Genomic DNA, 25016 nt, shown 5'->3' with positions numbered 1-25016 from the left:
TTCCTTCCTTCCTTCCTTCCTTCCTTCCTTCCTTCCTTCCTTCCTTCCTTCCTTCCTTCCTTCCTTTCTTTTTCTTACTTTCCTTCTTTCCTTGTCTATGCAATAATAACACGTTTCTTTCCCTGTATCTCCATGTATGTGTATATGCATATTTCCTGTGTGTGTGTGTGTGTGTGTGTGTGTGTGTGTGTCACGCATATGTGCATACCCAATTTGTGTGTACCTGTGTGTGTACTAAGCCAGAACGTTACCTTCAGCCAGAACGTTACCCTCAACCAGAATATTACCCTCAACCAGAATATTACCCTCTACCAGAACATTACCCTCAACCAGAACATTACCCTCAGCCAGAACATTACCCTCAGCCAGAACATTGCCCTCAACCAGAATATTACCCTCAACCAGAATATTACCCTCAACCAGAACATTACCCTCAACCAGAACATTACCCTCAGCCAGACCATTACCCTCAGCCAGAACGTTACCCTCAACCAGAATATTACCCTCAACCAGAACATTACCCTCAACCAGAACATTACCCTCAGCCAGACCATTACCCTCAGCCAGAACGTTACCCTCAGCCAGAACATTAGCTTTATCCAAAACATTACCCTCAGCCAGACCAATACCCTCCACCAGAACATTACCCTCAGCCAGAATGTTACCCTCAGCCAGAACGTTACCCTCCGCCAGAACTTTACTCTCAGCCAGATTAATACTCTCAGCCAGAACGTTACCCTCAGCCAGAACATTACCCTCCGCCAGAACATTACTCTCAGCCAGAACAATACTCTCAGCCAGAATGTTACCCACAGCCAGAACGTTACCCTCCGCCAGAGCATAGTTGTCAAGATCTACTACACTGATCATACGTCTAGGTAACTGATGCGTTAATTTAACAGAGGTGTGCGTCTGTGTTTGGTGTCGCATTCAAAACAGTAACCCGTGTGTGTTTGGATGTGTGTTTATAGTGGTGGTGTGTTCAAGAGAGTACGACATGTTTTTGTGTTTCTGTGTTTGGTGTGGAGTGGAGTGGTGGTTCATTGTGTGTGTTGGTTGATAGCGTGATGGTGTGGTGTGTTCACACGGCTCTGTGTGTGTGTTGGTTGATAGCGTGATGGTGTGTTCACAAAGCTCTGTGTGTGTGTTGGTTGATAGCGTGATGGTGTGGTGTGTTCACAAGGCTCTGTGTGTGTGTTGGTTGAAAGCGTGATGGTGTGGTGTGTTCACAAAGCTCTGTGTGTGTGTTGGTTGATAGCGTGATGGTGTGGTGTGTTCACAAGGCTCTGTGTGTGTGTTGGTTGATAGCGTGATGGTGTGGTGTGTTCACAAGGCTCTGTGTGTGTGTTGGTTGAAAGCGTGATGGTGTGTTCACAAGGCTCTGTGTGTGTGTTGGTTGATAGCGTGATGGTGTGGTGTGTTCACAAGGCTCTGTGTGTGTGTTGGTTGAAAGCGTGATGGTGTGTTCACAAGGCTCTGTGTGTGTGTTGGTTGATAGCGTGATGGTGTGGTGTGTTCACACGGCTCTGTGTGTGTGTTGGTTGATAGCGTGATGGTGTGTTCACAAAGCTCTGTGTGTGTGTTGGTTGATAGCGTGATGGTGTGGTGTGTTCACAAGGCTCTGTGTGTGTGTTGGTTGAAAGCGTGATGGTGTGGTGTGTTCACAAAGCTCTGTGTGTGTGTTGGTTGATAGCGTGATGGTGTGGTGTGTTCACAAGGCTCTGTGTGTGTGTTGGTTGAAAGCGTGATGGTGTGTTCACAAGGCTCTGTGTGTGTGTTGGTTGATAGCGTGATGGTGTGTTTACAAAGCTCTGTGTGTGTGTTGGTTGATAGCGTGATGGTGTGGTGTGTTCACAAGGCTCTGTGTGTGTGTTGGTTGAAAGCGTGATGGTGTGGTGTGTTCACAAGGCTCTGTGTGTGTGTTGGTTGAGAGCGTGATGGTGTGGTGTGTTCACAAGGCTCTGTGTGTGTGTTGGTTGATAGCGTGATGGTGTGGTGTGTTCACAAGGCTCTGTGTGTGTGTTGGTTGATAGCGTGATGGTGTGGTGTGTTCACAAGGCTCTGTGTGTGTGTAGGTTAATAGCGTGATGGTGTGGTGTGTTCACAAGGCTCTCTGTGTGTGTTTCCAGTAGTGTCCAGGGAGACAGCCAGACCAGTGTCTGCATCACCATTGAGCCTGGCCTGCTGCTGAAAGGGGACATTCTGGTAAGGACCATCAGCTCCTCACTGAGTGACATGGAGAAGTATGACATGTACTGTACATAGCCTTTGGGAGTGTGTAGTATGGTAATGTATTATGCCCCCTAGAAATTAGGAGATAGTGGATTGACCTCTGTCATTAAGACGGAATGCAATTTATTGTGTCCAAAAACAGTATGTTTGTCCTTAAGACTTTTATAGTCCCCATTAATAAAACAGCAGGGCTGTAAAAACTAGAGGACAGTTGGCATGAGTCCTATACCTCAGTTTAACTACCCTCATTAGCACACGATATCCAGGCTGTAAACTAGCATGTCAAAATGACGTCCTCTTCAAGACCAGGCTGGAAATGTTAGAGTTTTTATTAGAGTTTTAAGACAAGAAGAAGAATAATACTTTGTAGTCCATTCTCCTCTTCAGCACAGACACAGAGACATGTAGCTTCAGTTTCCTAGTGTATCAACAACTGATTCATTTGGCATGTACAAATCAAGGCAATTTAAAAGAAGCACTCACCGAAGGCAATACCGTTTGGCCCCCAACAGACACTGTAGCAGCAGGCCTGTAGCTACATATGAAGACACTGAGGTCAGGACCTCTCTCATTTTAAAAAAATGAGAAAAACATTAAAAATATATATTGCTGCAGTTTGTCTTGTTATAATTCACTGACAGTTACTCAAGTAGCCTCCCACTGGGCAAAAACTGGTTGAATCTACGTTGTTTTTACTTCATTTCAACAACAACAAAATCTATTTGATGACATTGAATCAACGGGAAAAACTGATTGGATTTGCATAAAGTCATTGATGTAAGGGAATTTCATATGTTTTTCACCTAACTTTAACCTAAATCCAATGACATGGTGAATTGTTTTGTTGAATTCACTTTACAACTCAACCAAATTTAAATCAAAACTAGAAGTTGGACTGATGTCTGTGCCCAGTGGGCATTGGTAAATAGTCTAGTTAGTCTAGCCAGCTATCTAAACTTGTATCATGACCGAATTACCAACCGGGCATGCAGGGCACGTGCCCAGGGGCCCTGACCTCCAGGGGGCCCCCATTGATTTTGTTAGTCACTCTCACTCAGATATCATATTAACATGGCATAGGTCATGGCAAAATGTGTAGAATTGCAGGAAATTAGATTTTAAAACTGCAAAAACGTCTCCCCACGCCATGGCAAAATGTGTAGAATTGCAGTAAATTAGCTTTAAAACGCAAAATAAATAAATATATAATCTGTAAAGCAAACGTATTTGTTAACATTTTGTTAATACAATGGCACATAGAATGACGCTGGAGAGACGAAGCAGGTACGGGGAGTAAAACATTTAATAAAAAACGGACATGGAACGAGACAGGAACAGCGTCAGCAAACGAGTAACACAAACAAAAAACAATTAATGCAGCAGCAGGGAACAGAGCAGGGAACTGACAAATATAGGGGAGGAAATAAACAGGTAATGACTGAGTCCAGGTGACTCCAATATCGCTGATGCGCGTGACGAGGGAAGGCAGGTGTGCGTAATTGATGACAGGAGTGCGTGATGCAGGGCAGCCTGGCGCCCTCATGCGCCTGGGGAGGGAAGAGCGGGAGCAGACGTGACATAACATATTTTTTCTGCCAACAGATCCCTCCTTACGTATTCAATTATAGTTTTTAATCCCGGTCCTGAGTTAATATGAGTTATTGTGTTGCGGCTATTTGCATAGCTAATAGGCTGTGTGTTTGTAGACTGACCAGAGTTTTCTTTTAATTGTACAGAAATGCAGTGGATGAGTGTCAACTGCCCCCTTCTCCCCATAATATGACGTTGTCTTTAAAAACTGTTCTACTTTACTTCTTGACTAAATTCTAGCTGTAGTCACAGGGGCAGGTTTTCATGCATTGTGTTTTCTGTTTACAACATATCAACACTGTCAACATGTTTATTTGCCTTTATAACCTAGCATATTTCATATTGAAGGACATTCTGAATCAGTTTGTCATTGTGTCTTTTTCTTCCGCTTCTCCTCAAACTAGGCTCACTAGCATTGCCCCTCCCCCAGAACCCCAGTGGGAGGAATATATATCCCATGGCGCCACACAACAGCCGCAGGCCATTTGTTTCCTCTCTTTCCTCATCTAGAGTTGTTTGTTTTGTCTCTGCAAATAAAATATTTTTTAGTTCCTTCAACTTCTACCCAATGGCTTAATCACAGCTGAGGAAGGCTGGTTCATGGAAGTGAACGTTTCCATCATGTGACGAGGACATTTAACTGGGCTAAACGCTGTGCATTGTTTCACTTCACCTACAGTTGAAGTCGGAAGTTTACATACACTTAGGTTGGAGTCATTAAAACTCATTTTTCCAAAAATTGTTTACAGACAGATTATTTCACTTATAATTAATTCACTGTATCACAATTCCAGTTGGTCAGAAGTTTACATACACTAAGTTGACTGTGCCTTTATACAGCTTGGAAAATTCCAGAAAATGATGTCATGGCTTTAGAAGCTTCTGATAGGCTAATTGACATAATTTGAGTCAATTGGAGGTGTACCTGTGGATGTATTTCAAGGCCTACCTTCAAACTCATTGCCTCGTTGCTTGAGATCATGGGAAAATCAAAAGCAATCAGCCAAGACCTCAGAAAAAAATGGTATACCTCCACAGGTCTGGTTCATCCTTGTTCATCCACGTTCATCTGTACAAGCAATAGTACGCAAGTATAAACACCATGGGACCACGCAGTTGTCATACCGCTTAGGAAGGAGACGTGTTCTGTCTCCTAGAGATTAACATACTTTGGTGTGAAAAGTGCAAATCAATCCCAGAACAACAGCAAAGGACCTTGTGAAGATGCTGAAGGAAATTGGTACAAAAGTATCTAATCCACAGTAAAACGAGTCCTATATCGACATAACCTAAAAGGCTGCTCAGCAAGGAAGAAGCCACTCCTCCAAAACCGCCATAAAAAAGCCAGAATACGGTTTGCAACTGCACATGGGAACAAAAGTCGTACTTTTTGGAGAAATGTCCTCTGGTCTGATGAAACAGAAATAAAACTGATTGGCCATAATGACCATCGTTATGTTTAGAGGAAAAAGGGGGACGCTTGCAAGCCGAAGTACACCCTCCCAACCGTGAAGCCCGGGGGTGGCAGCATCATGTTGTGGGGGTGCTTTGCTGCAGGAGGGACTGGTGCACTTCACAAAATAGATGGCGGATCATGAGGAAGGAAAATTATGTGATTATATTGAAGCAACACCTCAAGACATCAGTCAGGAAGTTAAAGCGTGGTCGCAAATGGGTCTTCCAAATGGACAATGACCCCAAACATACTTCCAAAGTTGTGGCAAAATGGCTTAAGGACAACAAAGTCAAGGTATTGGAGTGGCCATCACAAAGCCCTGACCTCAATCCTATAGAAAATTTGTGGGCAGAACTGAAAAAGCGTGTGCGAGCGAGGAGGCCTACAAACCTGACTCAGTTACAGCAGCTCTGTCAGGAGGAATTGGCGAAAATTCACCCAACTTATTGTGGGAAGCTTTTGGAAGGCTACCCCAAGCGTTTCACCCAAGTTGAACAATTTAAACGCAATGCTACCAAATACTAATTGAGTGTATATAAACTTCTGACTCACTGGGAATGTGATGAAATAAATAAAAGCTGAAATAAATCATTCTTTCTACTATTATTCTGACATTTCACATTCTTAAAAGAAAGTGGTGATCCTACCTGACCTAAGACAGGGAATTTTTACTAGGATTAAATGCCAGGAATTGTGAAAAACTGAGTTTAAATGTATTTTGCTAAGGTGTATGTAAACTTCCGACTTCAACTGTAGGTTGAGCCCAGCGTTCAGCTTGGTTTAACCAGGCTAGATGTGTAACATGTACACCAAAGCAATCTAATAGGCCATGACGAACAGAGGCTGTTGCGACCAACAATTTCTGAAAATGTTAAAATGTTTTGAAACTGAAAACTAAAATGTCCGTTTCTTATTAGACTATTCCAGGTATTCCCTCCCTGCTGTTTCCATTTTCTGCAAAATGAACCTGACCCATATCCTATCAGGGTTATGTGTCACGTCCTGACCAGTGAAAAGGGTCATTTGCCACAGTAGAATGGTCAGGGTGTGGCAGGGGGGTTGTTTTGTGTGTTTTGTGTTTTTTTGGTTCTAGGGGAATTTGTTCTAGTTTTCTATTTCTATGTTTCGTTTTCCATGTTTGGCCGAGTATGGTTTCCAATCAGAGGCTTTCGTTATCTCTGATTGGAAGCCATACTTAGGCAGCCTGTTTTCCTTTGGGTTTTGTGGGTGGTTATTTTCCGTTTAGTTATTGTACCTGACGGAACTGTTGGTCGTTTGTTATTTTGTAAAGTGTTTCTCATTAAAGTATCAAGAATGAGCTTGTAACGTCTTGTCTGTAGTGTGGCGGAAAGAAGCGCTGGAAAGAGCGAACACTGTGGTAATTTTAATAAAACCACCTGTACAAAATAAAAGGTCTCCCAACAACAGGGAAAAATACAATTGACAAGCACAGTCGAACAAACGCAGTCGACACACAGAAAAACAATCCCGCACAATAGGGTGCGGGCCAGCTGAACTAAATAGCCCTCTTAATTGCCTAACTCAGGGCAGGTGAGAAAACATAAAAAAAGGGAAAAACAAAAAGGGAATCGGTGGTAGCTAATAGGCCGGTGACGGCGACTGCCGAGCGCCACCCGAGCGGGAGGGGGCGCCACCGTCGGTAGGAATCGTGACAGTACCCCCCTCCTGACGCGCGGCCCCTGCAGCGCGCCGACACCGTCCTTGAGGCCGACCCGGAGGACGAGGCGCAGGGCGATCCGGACGGAGGCGGTGGAACTCCTTCAACATGGATGGGTCCAAGACGTCCTCCGCCGGCAACCAGCACCTCTCCTCCGGACCGTACCCCTCCCAGTCTACGAGGTACTGCAGGCCCCCCGCCCGGCGTCTCGAGTCCAGAATGGCCCTTACGCTGTACGCCGGGGACCCCCCGATGTCCAGGGGGGGGTGGAGGGACCTCCGGCACCTCATCTTCTTGTAGGGGACCAGCCACCACCGGCCTGAGGAGAGACACATGAAACGAGGGGTTAATACGGTAATAGGAAGGGAGTTGCAACCGATAACACACCTCGTTTATCCTCCTCAGGACTTTGAAGGGCCCCACACACTGCGGCCCCAGCTTCCGGCAGGGCACGCGGAGAGACAGGTTCCGGGTCGATAGCCAGACCCTGTCACCCGGTGCGAACACCGGCGCCTCACTGCGGTGGCGGTCAGCACTCCTTTTCTGCCTAGCACTGGCCTCCTTCAGTGAGTCCTGTACTGCTTTCCAGGTCTCCTTGGAGTGCTGAACCCAGTCCTCCACCGCAGGAGCCTCGGTCTGGCTCTGGTGCCATGGGGCACACACTGGAAGGGTGACATGTTAGTAGAGGAGTGGCGAAGTGAGTTCTGGGCTAACTCTGCCCAAGGAATATACCTCGCCCACTCCCCTGGCCGGTCCCGGCAATACGACCTCAGGAACCTGCCCACCTCCTGGTTCACCCTCTCCGCCTGCCCATTGCTCTCGGGGTGATAACCGGAGGTTAAACTGACCGAGACCCCCAGCCGCTCCATAAACGCCTTCCAGACACTGGATGTGAACTGGGAACCCCGATCAGAGACAATATCCTCCGGCACCCCGTAGTGCCGGAAGACATGGGTAAATAGGGCCTCCGCAGTCTGCAGGGCCGTAGGGAGACCGGGCAAGGGGAGGAGACGGCAGGACTTAGAAAACCGATCCACAACCACCAGAATCGCAGTGTTCCCCTGAAAGGGGGGAAGATCTGTCACGAAGTCGATAGACAGGTGCGACCATGGCCGTTGCGGAACGGGGAGGGGCTGTAACTTCCCTCTCGGTAAATGCCTAGGAGCCTTACTCTGGGCACACACCGAACAGGAAGAGACATATGACCTCACGTCCTTAGCCAAGGTGGGCCACCAATACTTCCCCCTTAGACTCCGCACTGTCCTCTCTACACCAGGATGACCCGCCGCAGGTAGCGTGTGCGCCCACCGAATCAACCGATCGTGAACATCGAGCGGCACATACATGCGCCCCACGGGCACCTGCGCAGGCGCAGGTTCCAACACTAGTGCCCGCTCGATGTCCGCGTCCACCTCCCACACCACTGGTGCCACCAGCCTAGACGCTGGAATGATGGGAGTTGGATCGATGGGGCGGTCATCCGTGTCATACAGACGGGACAGCCCGTCGGCTTTAGTATTAAGGGAACCCGGTCTATATGAGATGGTAAACCTAAACCGGGCGAAGAACATGGCCCACCTTGCCTGATGTGGATTCAGTCTCCTCGCTGCCCGGATGTACTCCAGGTTTCGGTGGTCGGTCCAGATGAGAAAGGGGTGCTTAGCCCCCTCAAGCCAGTGTCGCCACACCCTCAAGGCTTTGACTACCGCTAGCAACTCCCTGTCCCCCACATCGTAGTTACGCTCCGCCAAACTGAGCTTCCCTGAGAAGAAAGCGCAGGGGCGGAGTTTCGGTGGCGCACCCTACCGCTGTGATAGCACGGCACCCACCCCAGCCTCGGATGCGTCCACCTCTACTACGAACGATAAAGACGGGTCCGGGTGCGCAAACACGGGCGCGTCGGTGAACAGTGTCTTCAACTTCTTGAAGGCTCCGTCCGACTCCGTCGACCATCTCAAACGCGCCGGACCCCCCTTCAGCAGTGAGGTAATGGGAGCCGCTACCTGGCCAAACCCCCGGATAAACCTCCGGTAGTAGTTGGCAAAGCCCAAGAACCGCTGCACTTCCTTCACCGTGGTTGGAGTCGGCCAATTACGTACGGCCTTAACGCGGTCACACTCCATCACCACCCCTGTGGTGGAAATGCGATAACCCAGAAAGGAGATGGCTCGTTTGAAAAACTCACACTTCTCAGCCTTAACGTATAGGTCATGCTCCAGCAGTCTACCAAGCACCTTGCGCACCAGGGACACATGCGCGGAGCGGGTGGCGGAATATATCAGAATGTCATCGATATAGACAATCACGCCCTGCCCGTGCAGGTCCCTGAGAATCTCGTCAACAAAGGATTGAAAGACGGCTGGAGCATTTTTCAACCCATACGGCATGACGAGGTACTCATAATGGCCTGATGTGGTACTAAAGGCGGTTTTCCACTCATCTCCCTTCTTGATACGCACCAGGTTATACGCGCTCCTGAGATCCAATTTTGTGAAGAACTGTGCTCCGTGAAATGATTCCACCGCCGTAGCGATAAGAGGTAGTGGGTAACTAAACCCCACCGTGATCGCGTTTAGACCTCTATAATCAATGCACGGATGCAGACCTCCCTCCTTTTTCTTCACAAAAAAGAAACTCGAGGAAGCGGGTGAGATGGAGGGCCGAATGTACCCCTGTCCCAAGGATTCCGTGATGTATGTCTCCATAGCCGCCGTCTCCTCTTGTGACAAGGGGTACACGTGACTCCTGGGAAGCGCAGCGTTAACCTGGAGATCTATCGCACAATCCCCTTGTCGATGAGGTGGTAATTTAGTCGCTCTCTTTTTACAAAAAGCGATCGCCAAATCGGCGTATTCAGGGGGAATGCGCACGGTGGACACCTGGTCTGGACTCTCCACCGACGTGGCACCTATGGAAACTCCTAGACACCTCCCTGAACACTCCTCCGACCACCCCTGGAGAACCCCCTGTTTCCATGAAATGAGGGGATTGTGACCAGCCAGCCAGGGGACCCCCAGCACCACCGGAAACGCAGGTGAATCAATAAGAAAAAAGTTAATGCTTTCCTTATGATTCCCCAGCGTTACCATGTCCAGCGGCACCGTAGACTCCCTGACTAGCCCTGACCCTAATGGTCGGCTATCTAAGGAGTGCACGGGGAAGGGGGAATCTATCGGCACCCGTGGAATGCCCAGCTTAATGGCAAGTCCACGGTCCATAAAGTTCCCAGCTGCGCCTGAATCGACTAGCGCCCTATGCTGGGAAGAGGGAAAAAATTTAGAAAATGAAACAGGCAAAAACACATGACCAACAGGGGGTTCTGGGCGAATCTGGTGCTGACTCACCTGAGGTGACCGAGAAGTGTTCTGCCTGCCTTCTCGACTCCCAGACTGGCTCCTCCAGCACCGGTCGGCCGTGTGTCCTCTCCGACCACAGCTGGTGCAGGAGGAGCCACCTCCTCCGGTGCCCCTTGGCACGGCCCCCCCTACCTCCATAGGGGTAGGGGCGGGGGTGCACGGGGGTGGAACGGGCAGGACCCTCTCCGAACGCCCGCGGGCAGCCAGCAAATTGTTCAACCGTATGGACATATCAATGAGTTCGTCCAGGGATAGATTGGTGTCCCTACAGGCCAGCTCCCTGCGGACGTCCGCCCGGAGAGTACACCGGTAGTGGTCTATGAGGGCCCTGTCATTCCACCCCGCTCCAGCAGCCAAGGTCCTAAACTCCAGCGCGAAGTCTTGAGCGCTCCTCGTCTCCTGCCTGAGGTGGAACAGCCGTTCACCCGCCGCTCTACCTTCGGGGGGGTGGTCGAAAACAGCCCGAAAGCGGCGGGTGAACTCTGGGTAGTGGTCCCTCGCCGAGTCTGGAGCGTTCCAGACCGCATTAGCCCACTCCAGAGCTCGGCCCGTCAGGCAGGAAACGAGGGCACTCACGCTCTCCTCTCCTGTAGGAGCAGGTCTGACGGTGGCCAGGTACAACTCTAACTGGAGAAGAAACCCCTTGCACCCAGCCGCCGTCCCATCGTACTCCCTCGGGAGTGCCAGGCGAAGCGCACCAGAGCCAGACGTCGTAGGAGGAGGAGATGGTTGTATCGGGGGGGTGTAGGTGGAGAGAGGATACCACTCCTCTCCCATCGGTCCATCCTCTCCATCATCTGGTCCATGGCGGATCCGATGCGATGCAGGACCGATGTATTATGCTGGACACGTTCCTCCATTGAGGGTAGTGGAGTGCCCGCTGCTCCCGCTGATTCCATGCTCCTTGTGGTGCGGGATTCTGTAACGTCTTGTCTGTAGTGTGGCGGAAAGAAGCGCAGGAAGCAGCGAACACTGTGTGGTAATTTTAATAAAACCACCTGTACAAAATAAAAGGTCTCCCAACAACAGGGAAAAATACAATTGACAAGCACAGTCGAACAAACGCAGTCGACACACAGAAAAACAATCCTGCACAATAGGGTGCGGGCCAGCTGAACTAAATAGCCCTCTTAATTGCCTAACTCAGGGCAGGTGAGAAAACATAAAAAAAGGGAAAAACAAAAAGGGAATCGGTGGTAGCTAATAGGCCGGTGACGATGACCGCCGAGCGCCACCCGAGCAGGAGGGGGCGCCACCGTCGGTAGGAATCGTGACAGAGCTCTATTCACGCTGCGCCTTGGTCTCTTCAATACGACGCCTGTGACATTATGAGGCTAAATGAACCTGATCCATATCCTATCAGGGTTATGAGGCTAAATGAATCTGATCCATATCCTATCAGGGTTATGAGGCTAAATGAACCTGACCCATATCCTATCAGGGTTATGAGGCTAAATGAACCTGACCCATATCCTATCAGGGTTATGAGGCTAAATGAACCTGACCCATATCCTATCAGGGTTATGAGGCTAAATGAACCTGATCCATATCCTATCAGGGTTATGAGGCTAAATGAACCTGATCCATATCCTATCAGGGTTATGAGGCTACATGAACCTGATCCATATCCTATCAGGGTTATGAGGCTAAATGAACCTGATCCATATCCTATCAGGGTTATGAGGCTAAATGAACCTGATCCATATCCTATCAGGGTTATGAGGCTAAATTAACCTGATCCATATCCTATCAGGGTTATGAGGCTAAATGAACCTGATCCATATCCTATCAGGGTTATGAGGCTAAATGAACCTGATCCATATCCTATCAGGGTTATGAGGCTAAATGAACCTGACCCATATCCTATCAGGGTTATGAGGCTAAATGAACCTGATCCATATCCTATCAGGGTTATGAGGCTAAATGAACCTGACCCATATCCTATCAGGGTTATGAGGCTAAATGAACCTGATCCATATCCTATCAGGGTTATGAGGCTAAATGAACCTGATCCATATCCTATCAGGGTTATGAGGCTAAATGAACCTGATCCATATCCTATCAGGGTTATGAGGCTAAATGAACCTGATCCATATCCTATCAGGGTTATGAGGCTAAATGAACCTGATCCATATCCTATCAGGGTTATGAGGATAAATGAACCTGACCCATATCCTATCAGGGTTATGAGGCTAAATGAACCTGATCCATATCCTATCAGGGTTATGAGGCTAAATGAACCTGATCCATATCCTATCAGGGTTATGAGGCTAAATGAACCTGATCCATATCCTATCAGGGTTATGAGGCTAAATGTACCTGATCCATATCCTATCAGGGTTATGAGGCTAAATGAACCTGATCCATATCCTATCAGGGTTATGAGGCTAAATGAACCTGACCCATATCCTATCAGGGTTATGAGGCTAAATGAACCTGATCCATATCCTATCAGGGTTATGAGGCTAAATGAACCTGATCCATATCCTATCAGGGTTATGAGGCTAAATGAACCTGATCCATATCCTATCAGGGTTATGAGGCTAAATGAACCTGATCCATATCTTCCCAGTGTTATTTTGAGGCTCAATGAATGATAATTCCAGTCCAATTGAGATGTTCTTCAGGCGTATGCACCCTGAAATGTGCTCAGTACATTCACCCCAGTTCCCCAGTTCAGCCATAGTTTGTGTGCAGTGTGTCATTTGGGCTAAGCACAAAGCTAAATATTTCTTGAGTACCTGTAAATGTGAGGTCCTTGTAAAAGATCTGGCCAACCCCTAGCCAGGGTGAAGCACAGTGGGGAGAGAGTGAAGAGTTTCTTTCATAGGGTTTGGGTTTACAAGGCTTTACAAGGCTCTTGTGTGGATAGCAATGGTCTGGATAATACTGCTCTTGTTTGGGAAGGCAGACCATACATTTACAGAACTGCTTTCTCTAGCACACTGCCAGATGCCCTGAAGGATTGTACTGTGAATCAAGCTGCTATGTTATCAGCTGGTATTTCACAATGACACTGTACTGTATGTCAGATCTGGATCAAAAACATATGTCTGTGCTTGATTTAGTTTGCCCAGTACAATGGAACGAATGGAATGGATCCAAAATGGCAAAACTCCAAGCTAAATAAAGTCCCCCTTCAAATGCTTTCACATGTTTTCCAGTTGTCCTAGTGATCTGAACACTGTGAAAGTAACAGAAAGTCAATGAAGGTTTCCCGAGTTAAACTTTGTGACTTGAGCAATGTGAAATCTATGAAAGCCCTGAAGTCATCTCTTTTTGGGATTCAGTAACAGAAACCCAGAAACCAGAAAGACCTCTTTAAAAATGACATCTATCTTCCTGTCCATTGCAGCTGAAGTGTTACCACAAGCGCTTCCGAAGCCCACAGCGGGATGTGATCTTCCGGGTGCAGTTCCATACATGTGCTGTGCACGACTTGGGAATCGTCTTTGGGAAGGATGAGCTCGATGAGACCTTCAAGGGTAAGGAAGATATTCCTAACTAAACATTCCAGCACAATGCATACAATGAAGAGAATTGAGAAACATAGCTGTGACTGAAAACGTGAAACTGTTGTGCCTTGATGATGACCCAACTATATATGATCATCATAATGAATATATTCCGTTACGTTTTGAATACTGCTGCATAAAGGGTTAAGGAGTATTAAGGAGTCTTAAATTCCATCATATTTCATTTGGCTGCATAATGCATGTCAAACCTGTTTGCAATCTCCCGTCATTGCTTTAAACATGGACACATTTTATTCTCTTCTCTCATCCTCAAACCAGATGACAGATTCCCAGATTTTGGAAAGGTGGAGTTTGTCTTTTCCTTTGGCCCAGAAAAAATCAATGGTAAGCATACCTACTCCTCTTCTTGGTGGCCATTTTCTCCAAGCAAATTACCACTCATTCAACAACAGAAATGTGTTGAAGATGACAGACACTACCTCCTATTGTATGAGTATGGCTTTGACATTTTCTTTGACCCCTCTGTATGTGTTTTTTTCCACCAGGGATGGACCACTTGGAGAACGGGCCCACTGTCTCAGTGGACTACAATACCCAAGATGCTCTAATCCGCTGGGACTCCTATGAGAACCTCAACCAGCATTGTGAGGACACTATGGATGGTGAGTACAGCCACTTGGCATGCGTACAGGAGGAATCCCTTTTCCCTGATGTACACTATGATTTCATGATGTGGTTGCTTCAAACTCCTCTCAACCTATCATATTGTGTGGCCAGAACTATCCATTGTACAAACTGGGATACCTTCACACAGACACCTTCACACAACAGTAGTTTTTTGGTCAACTCCAAGTATCTCTACGTACTGTAATCACACACACAAGAAAAGGCTGTTTGTGTCTATAGACTGGCTGCAGTGTGTCCTTTGCTGAGAGAGAGAGAGAGAGAGAGAGAGAGAGAGAGAGAGAGAGAGAGGAAGAGAGAGAGAGAGAGAGAGAGAGAGAGAGAGAGAGAGAGAGAGAGAGAGAGAGAGAGAGAGAGAGAGAGAGGAAGAGAGAGGAAGAGAGAGGAAGAGAGAGAGAGAGAGAGAGAGAGAGAGAGAGAGAGAGAGAGAGAGAGAGACTTTGTGTGATTGTCAGAATGGCAGGGGACGCTTTAAGGCAAGGATATGGTGTCACATCTATGATGTGTCTTCAGTTTCATTACACTCTGGTGTTTGTAGGGGACTATGAAGCAACAGGAGCACACACTCAAATACATGCACAAACACACACACACACACAAACACACACACACACACACACACACACACACACACACACACACACACACACACACACACACACACACACACACACACACACACACACACACACACACACACACACATATACCACACACACACACACACACACACACACACACACACATATACACGCAACATTCACATTCCGGGGTTTAGCCACAGGCTCGGACAAAACATTCCTGATATTCCTGATTTTGGAGCGATGGTCACTCCGACCTAACTGATACGTTCACTCTGACCAAAATTAAGAGCTGTAACATGTGAGTGTTGTTGTTATTGTGTTCCTTCAGCAGACTTCAAAATAGTCTCTCACACTGTCTATTGAAGGCTGAATTTGTGATGCTCCAATCACTTGATACAAATACTGTATGTCAATCAATCAATTAATCAATTAATCAATCATGTTTGATTTGAATATTTTTAGTAATTTATCTCTGAATTATTAATTTATAAATAATACCTGTCACAGTATTACTGCTGATTCATATTAAATCATACACTCTAAGAAAAAAGGGTTCTTCAGCTGTCCCCATAGGAGAACCCATTTTTGTTTCCAGGTAGAACCATTTTTGTTTCCAGGTAGAACCCTTTTTGGTTCCAGGTAGAACCCTTTTTGGTTCCAGGTAGAACCCTATGTAGAAAGGGTTCTACACGGAACCCAAAAAGCTTCTACCTGGAATCAAAAAGGGTTCTTTAAAGGGTTCTCGTATGGGGACAGCTGAATGGGGACAGCTGAAGAACCCTTTTAGATTCTAGATAGCAGCATTTTTTCTAAGAGTGTATGGAATATAAATACACACGTGACAGACGGCTATCTATAACGTTCTTGTTTTAATCATGTGATTATCGTTACTGATCCAAGATAACTCATCCTCGCTCTGAAATTGGTTTCTGTTCTGGTAGCGTTCCTGCATGTTTTCCCATGTTGCTTTTCTTGGTCCTCTGGATAGATGGAAGGGCAGAGGTCATGCCCATGACTATATGTTTTATCACTCAGGTCATAAAATGCCCGTCCCTTCACACAGTCACACCCAACTACTGCTTTAAATATGTGCAGCAGAAATAGCAGAGGTCCCCACCTCTCCTCTTGCATCATGTGTGTGTGTGTGTGTGTGTGTGTGTGTGTGTGTGTGTGTGTGTGTGTGTGTGTGTGTGTGTGCGTGCGTATTGTGTGCTTACATCAGTGCCAAATTTGACCCATTCTGAGGCTGTAAGACATCAAATCTCTCTTGCCCATTGTGTCCCCGAGCCCATGACTTCACTCTGCCAGCACGGCAGTATGGATGTAAAGTTAGGCCATTGAATATTAGCTCATTGACATTATGTGATTGGGAAAAGTGATTGGGGTACTAGCTGCTGGACGGCCATTTTGCAGGCAAACAAGCCTCATTTCGGAATGTTTGTGGTAATGGCACAAGAAGTCTATGGGTTCCAGGAATCTCTGGTGTTTTGCATTTCCACTGTAATTAAGTGTGTTCTCTCCTAGCTGCAGCCTCGTTAGTCTACACAGAGAAGGCAATTAGCTCATCCAACTCAATGGGGTTAGGAACAGACAGGAACACATAGAAGATTTATGTGTTTACCAGCACAGTTGGAATCAAACTATTTAGTGTGAGTACTTAGCTAGCAGTTTGGCTAAATTGAAGTTGTTTTCCTAGGGTAAAAGGCTTGTCACAACCTAGACACGTAGAGGGTAATAAACAGAAAGGGCTTTCCAAATAGAGTCAACAAATCAATTCCACTGCCGGATTGACTGACGGACATAGTCTCCTTCACCTTGACTGTAGCTAGGAGTTAAGGTGAGGCACTGACTAGACAACATAAACATGAGATCACATGACTAATTTCAGTCCCAACGTCAAACTAATATCTATTCCCCTTATCAACAGGTTCATCTAAATCGACCCGTTCAGTCAACGTGGGGTGGCAGGTAGTCTAGTGGTTAGAGCTTTGGACTAGTAACCGAAAGGTTGCAAGATCAAATCCCTGAGCTGACAAGGTAAAAATCTGTTGTTCTGCCCCTGAACAAGGCAGTTAACCCACTGTTCCCCGGTAGGCTGTCATTGAAAATTTGAATTTGTTCTTAACTGACTTGCCTAGTTAAAAAATGGTAAAAAAATATATGTTTCCTATGATCTCATGACATTAGAGAGGTAGATAGATGGAGCCAAGAGGTGTCCTTTTAGGAACCCAGCAAGGGGTCTTCAAACAGTCCTGAGTCTTGTTTACTATCCAACTGTCAATCCAACTAGCATATTGTGGCTTTTGCACAACCCACCACATTTCTAGAATAGTTGGGGGTGCGAGTTAGATTTCTGTGTGAGTGTGTCTAATTCGAACGCAATCTCCTCTGTCACCAATAACAAACACACACACAGTCTCACACTCCTGTGCAGCCCTTTGTGGTGTGTGTCACATAAGAGGAGTGACAGAGTGTGTGTGATCTTACTCAGTACAGACAGATGAACAGGCACTGAGCTGCTGGGAGTTGGTTAGTTGTGTTACTCTCTCTTCTGTTGAGATCCTGATTGGTCGACACTGGTCTTCTTCTACTGGATCAGAAGGCTGAACAGTTCACAGTAGAGACGAACTGTACAAACAACAGCAGCAACGAGTGAGTAGTGCACTACATTCTGCAAATGATGAGACGTGTACTTCTTCTTTGACACGGGGGAACGTTGTCCTCACCCACTTTTCAATTACTTATTGACATCAGACTTTTTAATCACTGACTACTTGGTGATTTTCTGTACTAGTGAGTTGTATGTTCAGGAGGCTGTGTGCAGTACTGTATGTGTCTCTACAAGGCTGTGTAAAGTACTGTATGTGTCTCTACAAGGCTGTGTGCAGCACTGTATGTGTCTCTACAAGGCTGTGTGCAGCACTGTATGTGTCTCTACAAGGCTGTGTGCAGCACTGTATGTGTCTCTACACGGCTATGTGCAGTACTGTATACATCTCTACAAGGTTGTATGCAGTACTGTATGTATCTCTACAAGGCTGTGTACAGTACTGTATGTGTCTCTACAAGGCTGTGTGCAGTACTGTATGTGTCTCTACAAGGCTGTGTGCAGTACTGTATGTGTCTCTACAAGGCTGTGTGCAGCACTGTATGTGTCTCTACAAGGCTGTGTGCAGTACTGTATGTATCTCTACAAGGCTGTGTACATTACTGTATGTGTCTCTACAAGACTGTGTAAAGTACTGTATGTGTCTCTTCATGGCTGTGTGCAGTACTGTATGTATCTCTACAAGGCTGTGTGCAGTATTTCACTTTTTGTCTCACATCTAAAACAAATTCATGTTTTACTAAAGGTTGTTTCCAGACAAATATGATTCCATTGAATGTTCATATAATTATCTAACTTGGAATGTGGAATTATAACATTTTGAACATTTTAAACGCTACTGTTTATATGAAGACATGTTTAATTGAGGCTTTATAATCCAGTTGTACAAAGTGCAACATCTTAAAATAAAATTCATCTTGTCAAATCAACTTTATTGAGAGTGCATTTGAACGTGTGTGTGTTTGAATAGTGTTACAATATTTATTTTCTGTCTCTGGTGCTTACAGTAGAGGTATTAGTATTACATCACCATCCTCTGGAGGTTTATGTAGGACTGTAGACACTGGAGGTTGATGTAGGACTGTAGATACTGGAGGTTGATGTAGGACTGTAGATACTGGAGGTTAGTGTAGATACTGGAGGTTTATGTAGGACTGTAGATACTGGAGGTTTATGTAGGACTGTAGATACTGGAGGATTTATGTAGGACTGTAGATACTGGAGGTTGATGTAGGACTGTAGATACTGGAGGTTGATGTAGGACTGTAGATACTGGAGGTTGATGTAGGACTGTAGATACTGGAGGTTGATGTAGGACTGTAGATACTGGAGGTTGATGTAGACTGTAGATACTGGAGGTTGATGTAGGACTTTAGATACTGGAGGTTGATGTAGGACTTTAGATACTGGAGGTTGATGTAGACTGTAGACACTGGAGGTTTATGTAGGACTGTAGACACTGGAGGTTGATGTAGGACTTTAGATACTGGAGGTTGATGTAGGACTGTAGATACTGGAGGTTGATGTAGACTGTAGACACTGGAGGTTTATGTAGGACTGTAGACACTGGAGGTTGATGTAGGACTGTAGATACTGGAGGTTGATGTAGGACTGTAGATACTGGAGGTTGATGTAGGACTGTAGATACTGGAGGTTAGTGTAGATACTGGAGGTTTATGTAGGACTGTAGATACTGGAGGTTTATGTAGGACTGTAGATACTGGAGGATTTATGTAGGACTGTAGATACTGGAGATGGATGTAGGACTGTAGATACTGGAGGTTGATGTAGGACTGTAGATACTGGAGGTTGATGTAGACTGTAGACACTGGAGGTTTATGTAGGACTGTAGACACTGGAGGTTGATGTAGGACTGTAGATACTGGAGGTTGATGTAGGACTGTAGATACTGGAGGTTGATGTAGGACTGTAGATACTGGAGGTTAGTGTAGATACTGGAGGTTTATGTAGGACTGTAGATACTGGAGGTTTATGTAGGACTGTAGATACTGGAGGATTTATGTAGGACTGTAGATACTGGAGGTTGATGTAGGACTGTAGATACTGGAGGTTGATGTAGGACTGTAGATACTGGAGGTTGATGTAGGACTGTAGATACTGGAGGTTGATGTAGGACTGTAGATACTGGAGGTTGATGTAGACTGTAGATACTGGAGGTTGATGTAGGACTTTAGATACTGGAGGTTGATGTAGGACTTTAGATACTGGAGGTTGATGTAGACTGTAGACACTGGAGGTTTATGTAGGACTGTAGACACTGGAGGTTGATGTAGGACTTTAGATACTGGAGGTTGATGTAGGACTGTAGATACTGGAGGTTGATGTAGACTGTAGACACTGGAGGTTTATGTAGGACTGTAGACACTGGAGGTTGATGTAGGACTGTAGATACTGGAGGTTGATGTAGGACTGTAGATACTGGAGGTTGATGTAGGACTGTAGATACTGGAGGTTAGTGTAGATACTGGAGGTTTATGTAGGACTGTAGATACTGGAGGTTTATGTAGGACTGTAGATACTGGAGGATTTATGTAGGACTGTAGATACTGGAGGTTGATGTAGGACTGTAGATACTGGAGGTTGATGTAGGACTGTAGATACTGGAGGTTGATGTAGGACTGTAGATACTGGAGGTTGATGTAGGACTGTAGATACTGGAGGTTGATGTAGACTGTAGATACTGGAGGTTGATGTAGGACTTTAGATACTGGAGGTTGATGTAGGACTTTAGATACTGGAGGTTGATGTAGACTGTAGACACTGGAGGTTTATGTAGGACTGTAGACACTGGAGGTTGATGTAGGACTTTAGATACTGGAGGTTGATGTAGGACTGTAGATACTGGAGGTTGATGTAGACTGTAGACACTGGAGGTTTATGTAGGACTGTAGACACTGGAGGTTGATGTAGGACTGTAGATACTGGAGGTTGATGTAGGACTGTAGATACTGGAGGTTTATGTAGGACTGTAGATACTGGAGGTTTATGTAGGACTGTAGATAGTGGAGGTTTATGTAGGACTGTAGATACTGGAGGTTGATGTAGATACTGGAGGTTTATGTAGGACTATAGATACTGGAGGTTTATGTAGGACTGTAGATACTGGAGGTTGATGTAGGACTGTAGATACTGGAGGTTGATGTAGATACTGGAGGTTTAAGTAGGACTGTAGATACTGGAGGTTTATGTAGGACTGTAGATACTGGAGGTTTATGTAGGACTGTAGATACTGGAGGTTTATGTAGGACTGTAGATACTGGAGGTTGATGTAGATACTGGAGGTTTATGTAGGACTATAGATACTGGAGGTTTATGTAGGACTGTAGATACTGGAGGTTGATGTAGGACTGTAGATACTGGAGGTTGATGTAGATACTGGAGGTTTATGTAGGACTGTAGATACTGGAGGTTTATGTAGGACTGTAGATACTGGAGGTTGATGTAGGACTGTAGCTACTGGAGGTTTATGTAGGACTGTAGATACTGGAGGTTTATGTAGACTGTAGATACTGGAGGTTGATGTAGGACTTTAGATACTGGAGGTTTATGTAGGACTGTAGATACTGGAGGTTTATGTAGACTGTAGATACTGGAGGATTTATGTAGGACTGTAGATATTGGAGGTTGATGTAGGACTGTAGATACTGGAGGTTTATGTAGGACTGTAGATACTGGAGGTTGATGTAGGACTGTAGATACTGGAGGTTGATGTAGGACTGTAGATACTGGAGGTTTATGTAGGACTGTAGACACTGGAGGTTTATGTAGGACTGTAGATACTGGAGGTTGATGTAGGACTGTAGATACTGGAGGTTGATGTAGGACTGTAGATACTGGAGGTTTATGTAGGACTGTAGATACTGGAGGTTTATGTAGGACTGTAGATACTGGAGGTTGATGTAGATCGTAGACACTGGAGGTTGATGTAGATACTGGAGGTTTATGTAGGACTGTAGATACTGGAGGTTGATGTAGGACTGTAGATACTGGAGGTTTATGTAGGACTGTAGATACTGGAGGTTGATGTAGGACTGTAGATACTGGAGGTTGATTTAGACTGTAGACACTGGAAGCTGATGTAGGACTGAAGACACTGGACGTTGATGCAGACTGTACACACTGGACGTTGATGCAGACTGTAGACACTGGACGTTGATGCAGACTGTAGACACTGGAGGTTGATGTGGACTAGTCACTGGAGGTTGATGTAGACTAGTCACTGGAGGTTGATGTAGACTAGTCACTGGAGTTTGATGTAGACTGTAGACACTGGTGGTTGATGTAGACTGTTGACATTGTGTGTTGTCGGGACACAGTGTTTTTCAATCTCACAGGACACAGAGAGGTGAACCGTCTAGCTAGCCTTCTCTAGCCTTTGTGGTGGAAACAGACCCAAACTAGCCTAAGTCTCAGTCATTCTGTTTAGGGCTTTGGGGATTACATTGCTTTGACTCCAAACTTAAGCTGTTGAGCGTTGTGTAACCGGCCAGGAATAATGCCCTCTAGGAGAAGGTGACAGGCATAAAAACATAACAAAGTGTGGGGTCTGTCTACTTTGAGGTACACAGAGCCTGATTGGTAATAGAGTGTTGTGGATGGTTCCCAAACAGAGGGTCGGGGCCTACTTGTGGCTTATGGCTACGTCTAATATTCTGGGAGACATGCCTGTCTGCCTCAGGAGTGGCTACCAGAGACACTGCCTACTCTGCCTACTCTTAAAGGAACAAAGTTAGCAGTTAGGGCTGTTAGCCTGGAGCTGTTAGCCTGGAGCTGTTAGCCTGGAGCTGTTAGCCTGGAGCTGTTAGCCTGGAGCTGTTAGCCATGGGTGCTAATATGCATGAATGACTGGTCCTCACACAGCTTGACTCAAGCCATTGTCAGCTTGACTCCAGCTGGTGTCCAGACAGTCTCTCTCTCTCTCTCTCTCTCTCTCTCTCTCTCTCTCTCTCTCTCTCTCTCTCTCTCTCTCTCTCTCTCTCTCTCTCTCTCTCTCTCTCTCTCTCTCTCTCTCTCTCTCTCTCTCAGCTGTTTGGCTGACACGGTATAACAGTGTTTTTTTGTTGTTACATTGGGCTTAACTACCTTGGGAAATGGCCGTGGGTGGAGGAGTGGAACAGAGGACAGAAGGAAGAGATGAGGACAGGAGGAAGAGATGAGGACAGGAGCAGCATCTCACCCTGTTGTTATTAACCACCACTGCCTAGTTTCTAATTTGCTCTACCCAGGTCTCCTCTCTTCACACCGTTTGGGAAGAGGTTTAGTTACACAAATGCAAACACATGCATACACACGGGTGCACACACACAATCATAGAAGCAGGCATGTACTCTATGTCTCATTGATGTTACACTTTGATAGACATCGCCCTGTTTTGACGTATAGCCGTATCGACAGACACAGACAGACAGACAGACAGACAGACAGACAGACAGACAGACAGACAGACAGACAGACAGACAGACAGACAGACAGACAGACAGACAGACAGACAGACAGACAGACAGACAGACAGACAGACAGACAGACAGACAGACAGACAGACAGACAGACAGACAGACAGATGTAAGTACACCCATCCATTGGGCTCCTTGGGGGATTGCAACCCTACACACTCCTCATACCATCTCATTCCTGTATTCTGTCACTGATACCCTTCATCAGCATGACCGATTCAGTAATTAAGCCTTCATTTGACCAGGTTGCACACAGTGACAGATAATGACATACGTAAAACATCTAACTTTTTCAACACTTAGTAGAGAAAAACATTGTCAGTATGGAGATATGCAATCTGCTTCTTGCCCCCCTAACTGAACAAGGCCAGCTAGGTTGCTGGTGAATCAGCTCTTTTTAATGTCCTGACATAGAACTAAGTGTACTGGGCCATACGCACTACCCTCTGTAGCACCTTATGGTCAAATGCCGAGCTGTTGCCATACAAGGCAGTGTCGCAACCGGTCAGGATGCTCTCGATGGTGCAGCTATAGAACGTTTTGAGGATCTGGGGACCCATGCCAAATCTTTTCAGTCTCCTGAGGGGGAAAAGGTTTTGTTGTGCCCTCTTCACGATTGTCTTGGTGTGTTTGGACCATGATAGATCGTTGGTTATGGGGAGACCTCGACCCGCTCCACTACATCCCCATTGGTGTTAATGGGGGCCTGTTCGGCCCACCTTTTCCTGTAGTCTACGATCAGCTCTTTTTTCTTTCTCACATTGAGGGAGAAGTTGTTGTCCTGGCAGCACACTGCCAGTTCTCTGACCTCCTCCCAATAGGCTGTCTCATCGTTGTTGTTGGGGATCAGGCCTACCACTGTTGTGTCGCCAGCACACTTAACTTCTATGGGCTACGTGGGACGCTAGCGTCCCACCTGCGGGACACAGCCAGTGAAATATCAGGGCGGCAAATTCAAAAACAACAAAATGTCATAATTCAACTTTCTCAAACATACAACTATTTTCCACCATTTTAAAGATACACTTCTCCTTGATGTAACCACATTGTCCGATTTCAAAAAGGCTTTACAGCGAAAGCAAAACATTAGATTATGTTAGGAGAGTACATAGACAAAAAAAATCACACAGCCATTTTCCAAGCAAGGACATGTGTCAATAAAACCCAAAACACAGCTAAATGAAGCACTAACCTTTGATGATCTTCATCAGATGACACTCCTAGGACATTATCCTGTTAGGGCTAGGGGGCAGTATTGACACGGCTGGATAAAAAACGTACCCGATTTAATCTGGTTACTACTCCTGCCCAGTAACTAGAATATGCATATAATTATTGGCTTTGGATAGAAAACACTCCAAAGTTTCTAAAACTGTTTGAATGGTGTCTGTGAGTATAACAGAACTCAAATGGCAGGTCAAAACCTGAGAAGATTCTGTACAGGAAGTACCCTGTCTGACCATTTCTTGGCCTTCTTTGTCATCTCTATCCAAAACAAAGGATCTCTGCTGTTACGTGACACTTCCTACGGCTCCAATGGGCTCTCAGAAGGCGGCAAAAAGCTGAATCGTGGCTTTGGAGGCTCTGGTTGAATAAAAGTAGCGCGTTTGGGTAGTGGCTGGTTACAGTACTGTGAGACTCAGGCGCGTGCCCGCGTCGACAGAATGCTTTGTTTTCTTTCCTCTGTTTACCTAAACGCAGATTCCCGGTCGGAATATTATCGCTTTTTTACGAGAAAAATTGCATAAAAATGGATTTTAAACAGCGGTTGACATGCTTCGAAGTACGGTAATGGAATATTTAGAATGTTTTTGTCACGAATTGCGCCATGCTCGTGACCCTTATTTACACTTCGGATAGTGTCTTGGAACGCACGAA

At 46.0% G+C, this 25016-nt stretch overlaps 1 protein-coding gene across 11 annotated transcripts in view; it reads left to right on the top strand.

The window, feature by feature from the left end:
* The window catches only part of LOC106586822 (tensin-1), a 328681-nt gene that overhangs the window by 249225 nt on the left and 54440 nt on the right, over positions 1-25016 (top strand). For all 11 annotated transcript variants that reach the window (XM_045707330.2, XM_045707331.2, XM_045707329.2 and 8 more), the window contains 4 exons: positions 2130-2205; positions 13668-13797; positions 14107-14172; positions 14334-14450. In XM_045707330.2, coding sequence (XP_045563286.2) covers positions 2130-2205; positions 13668-13797; positions 14107-14172; positions 14334-14450 — 389 coding nt within the window. The remainder of the gene's footprint in view (positions 1-2129; positions 2206-13667; positions 13798-14106; positions 14173-14333; positions 14451-25016) is intronic.

The sequence above is a fragment of the Salmo salar genome, chromosome 25 (genome assembly GCF_965601325.2).
Source record: "Salmo salar chromosome 25, fSalSal1, whole genome shotgun sequence".
NCBI lineage: Eukaryota > Metazoa > Chordata > Actinopteri > Salmoniformes > Salmonidae > Salmo > Salmo salar.
This window is presented reverse-complemented; position numbering and strand designations above follow the sequence as displayed.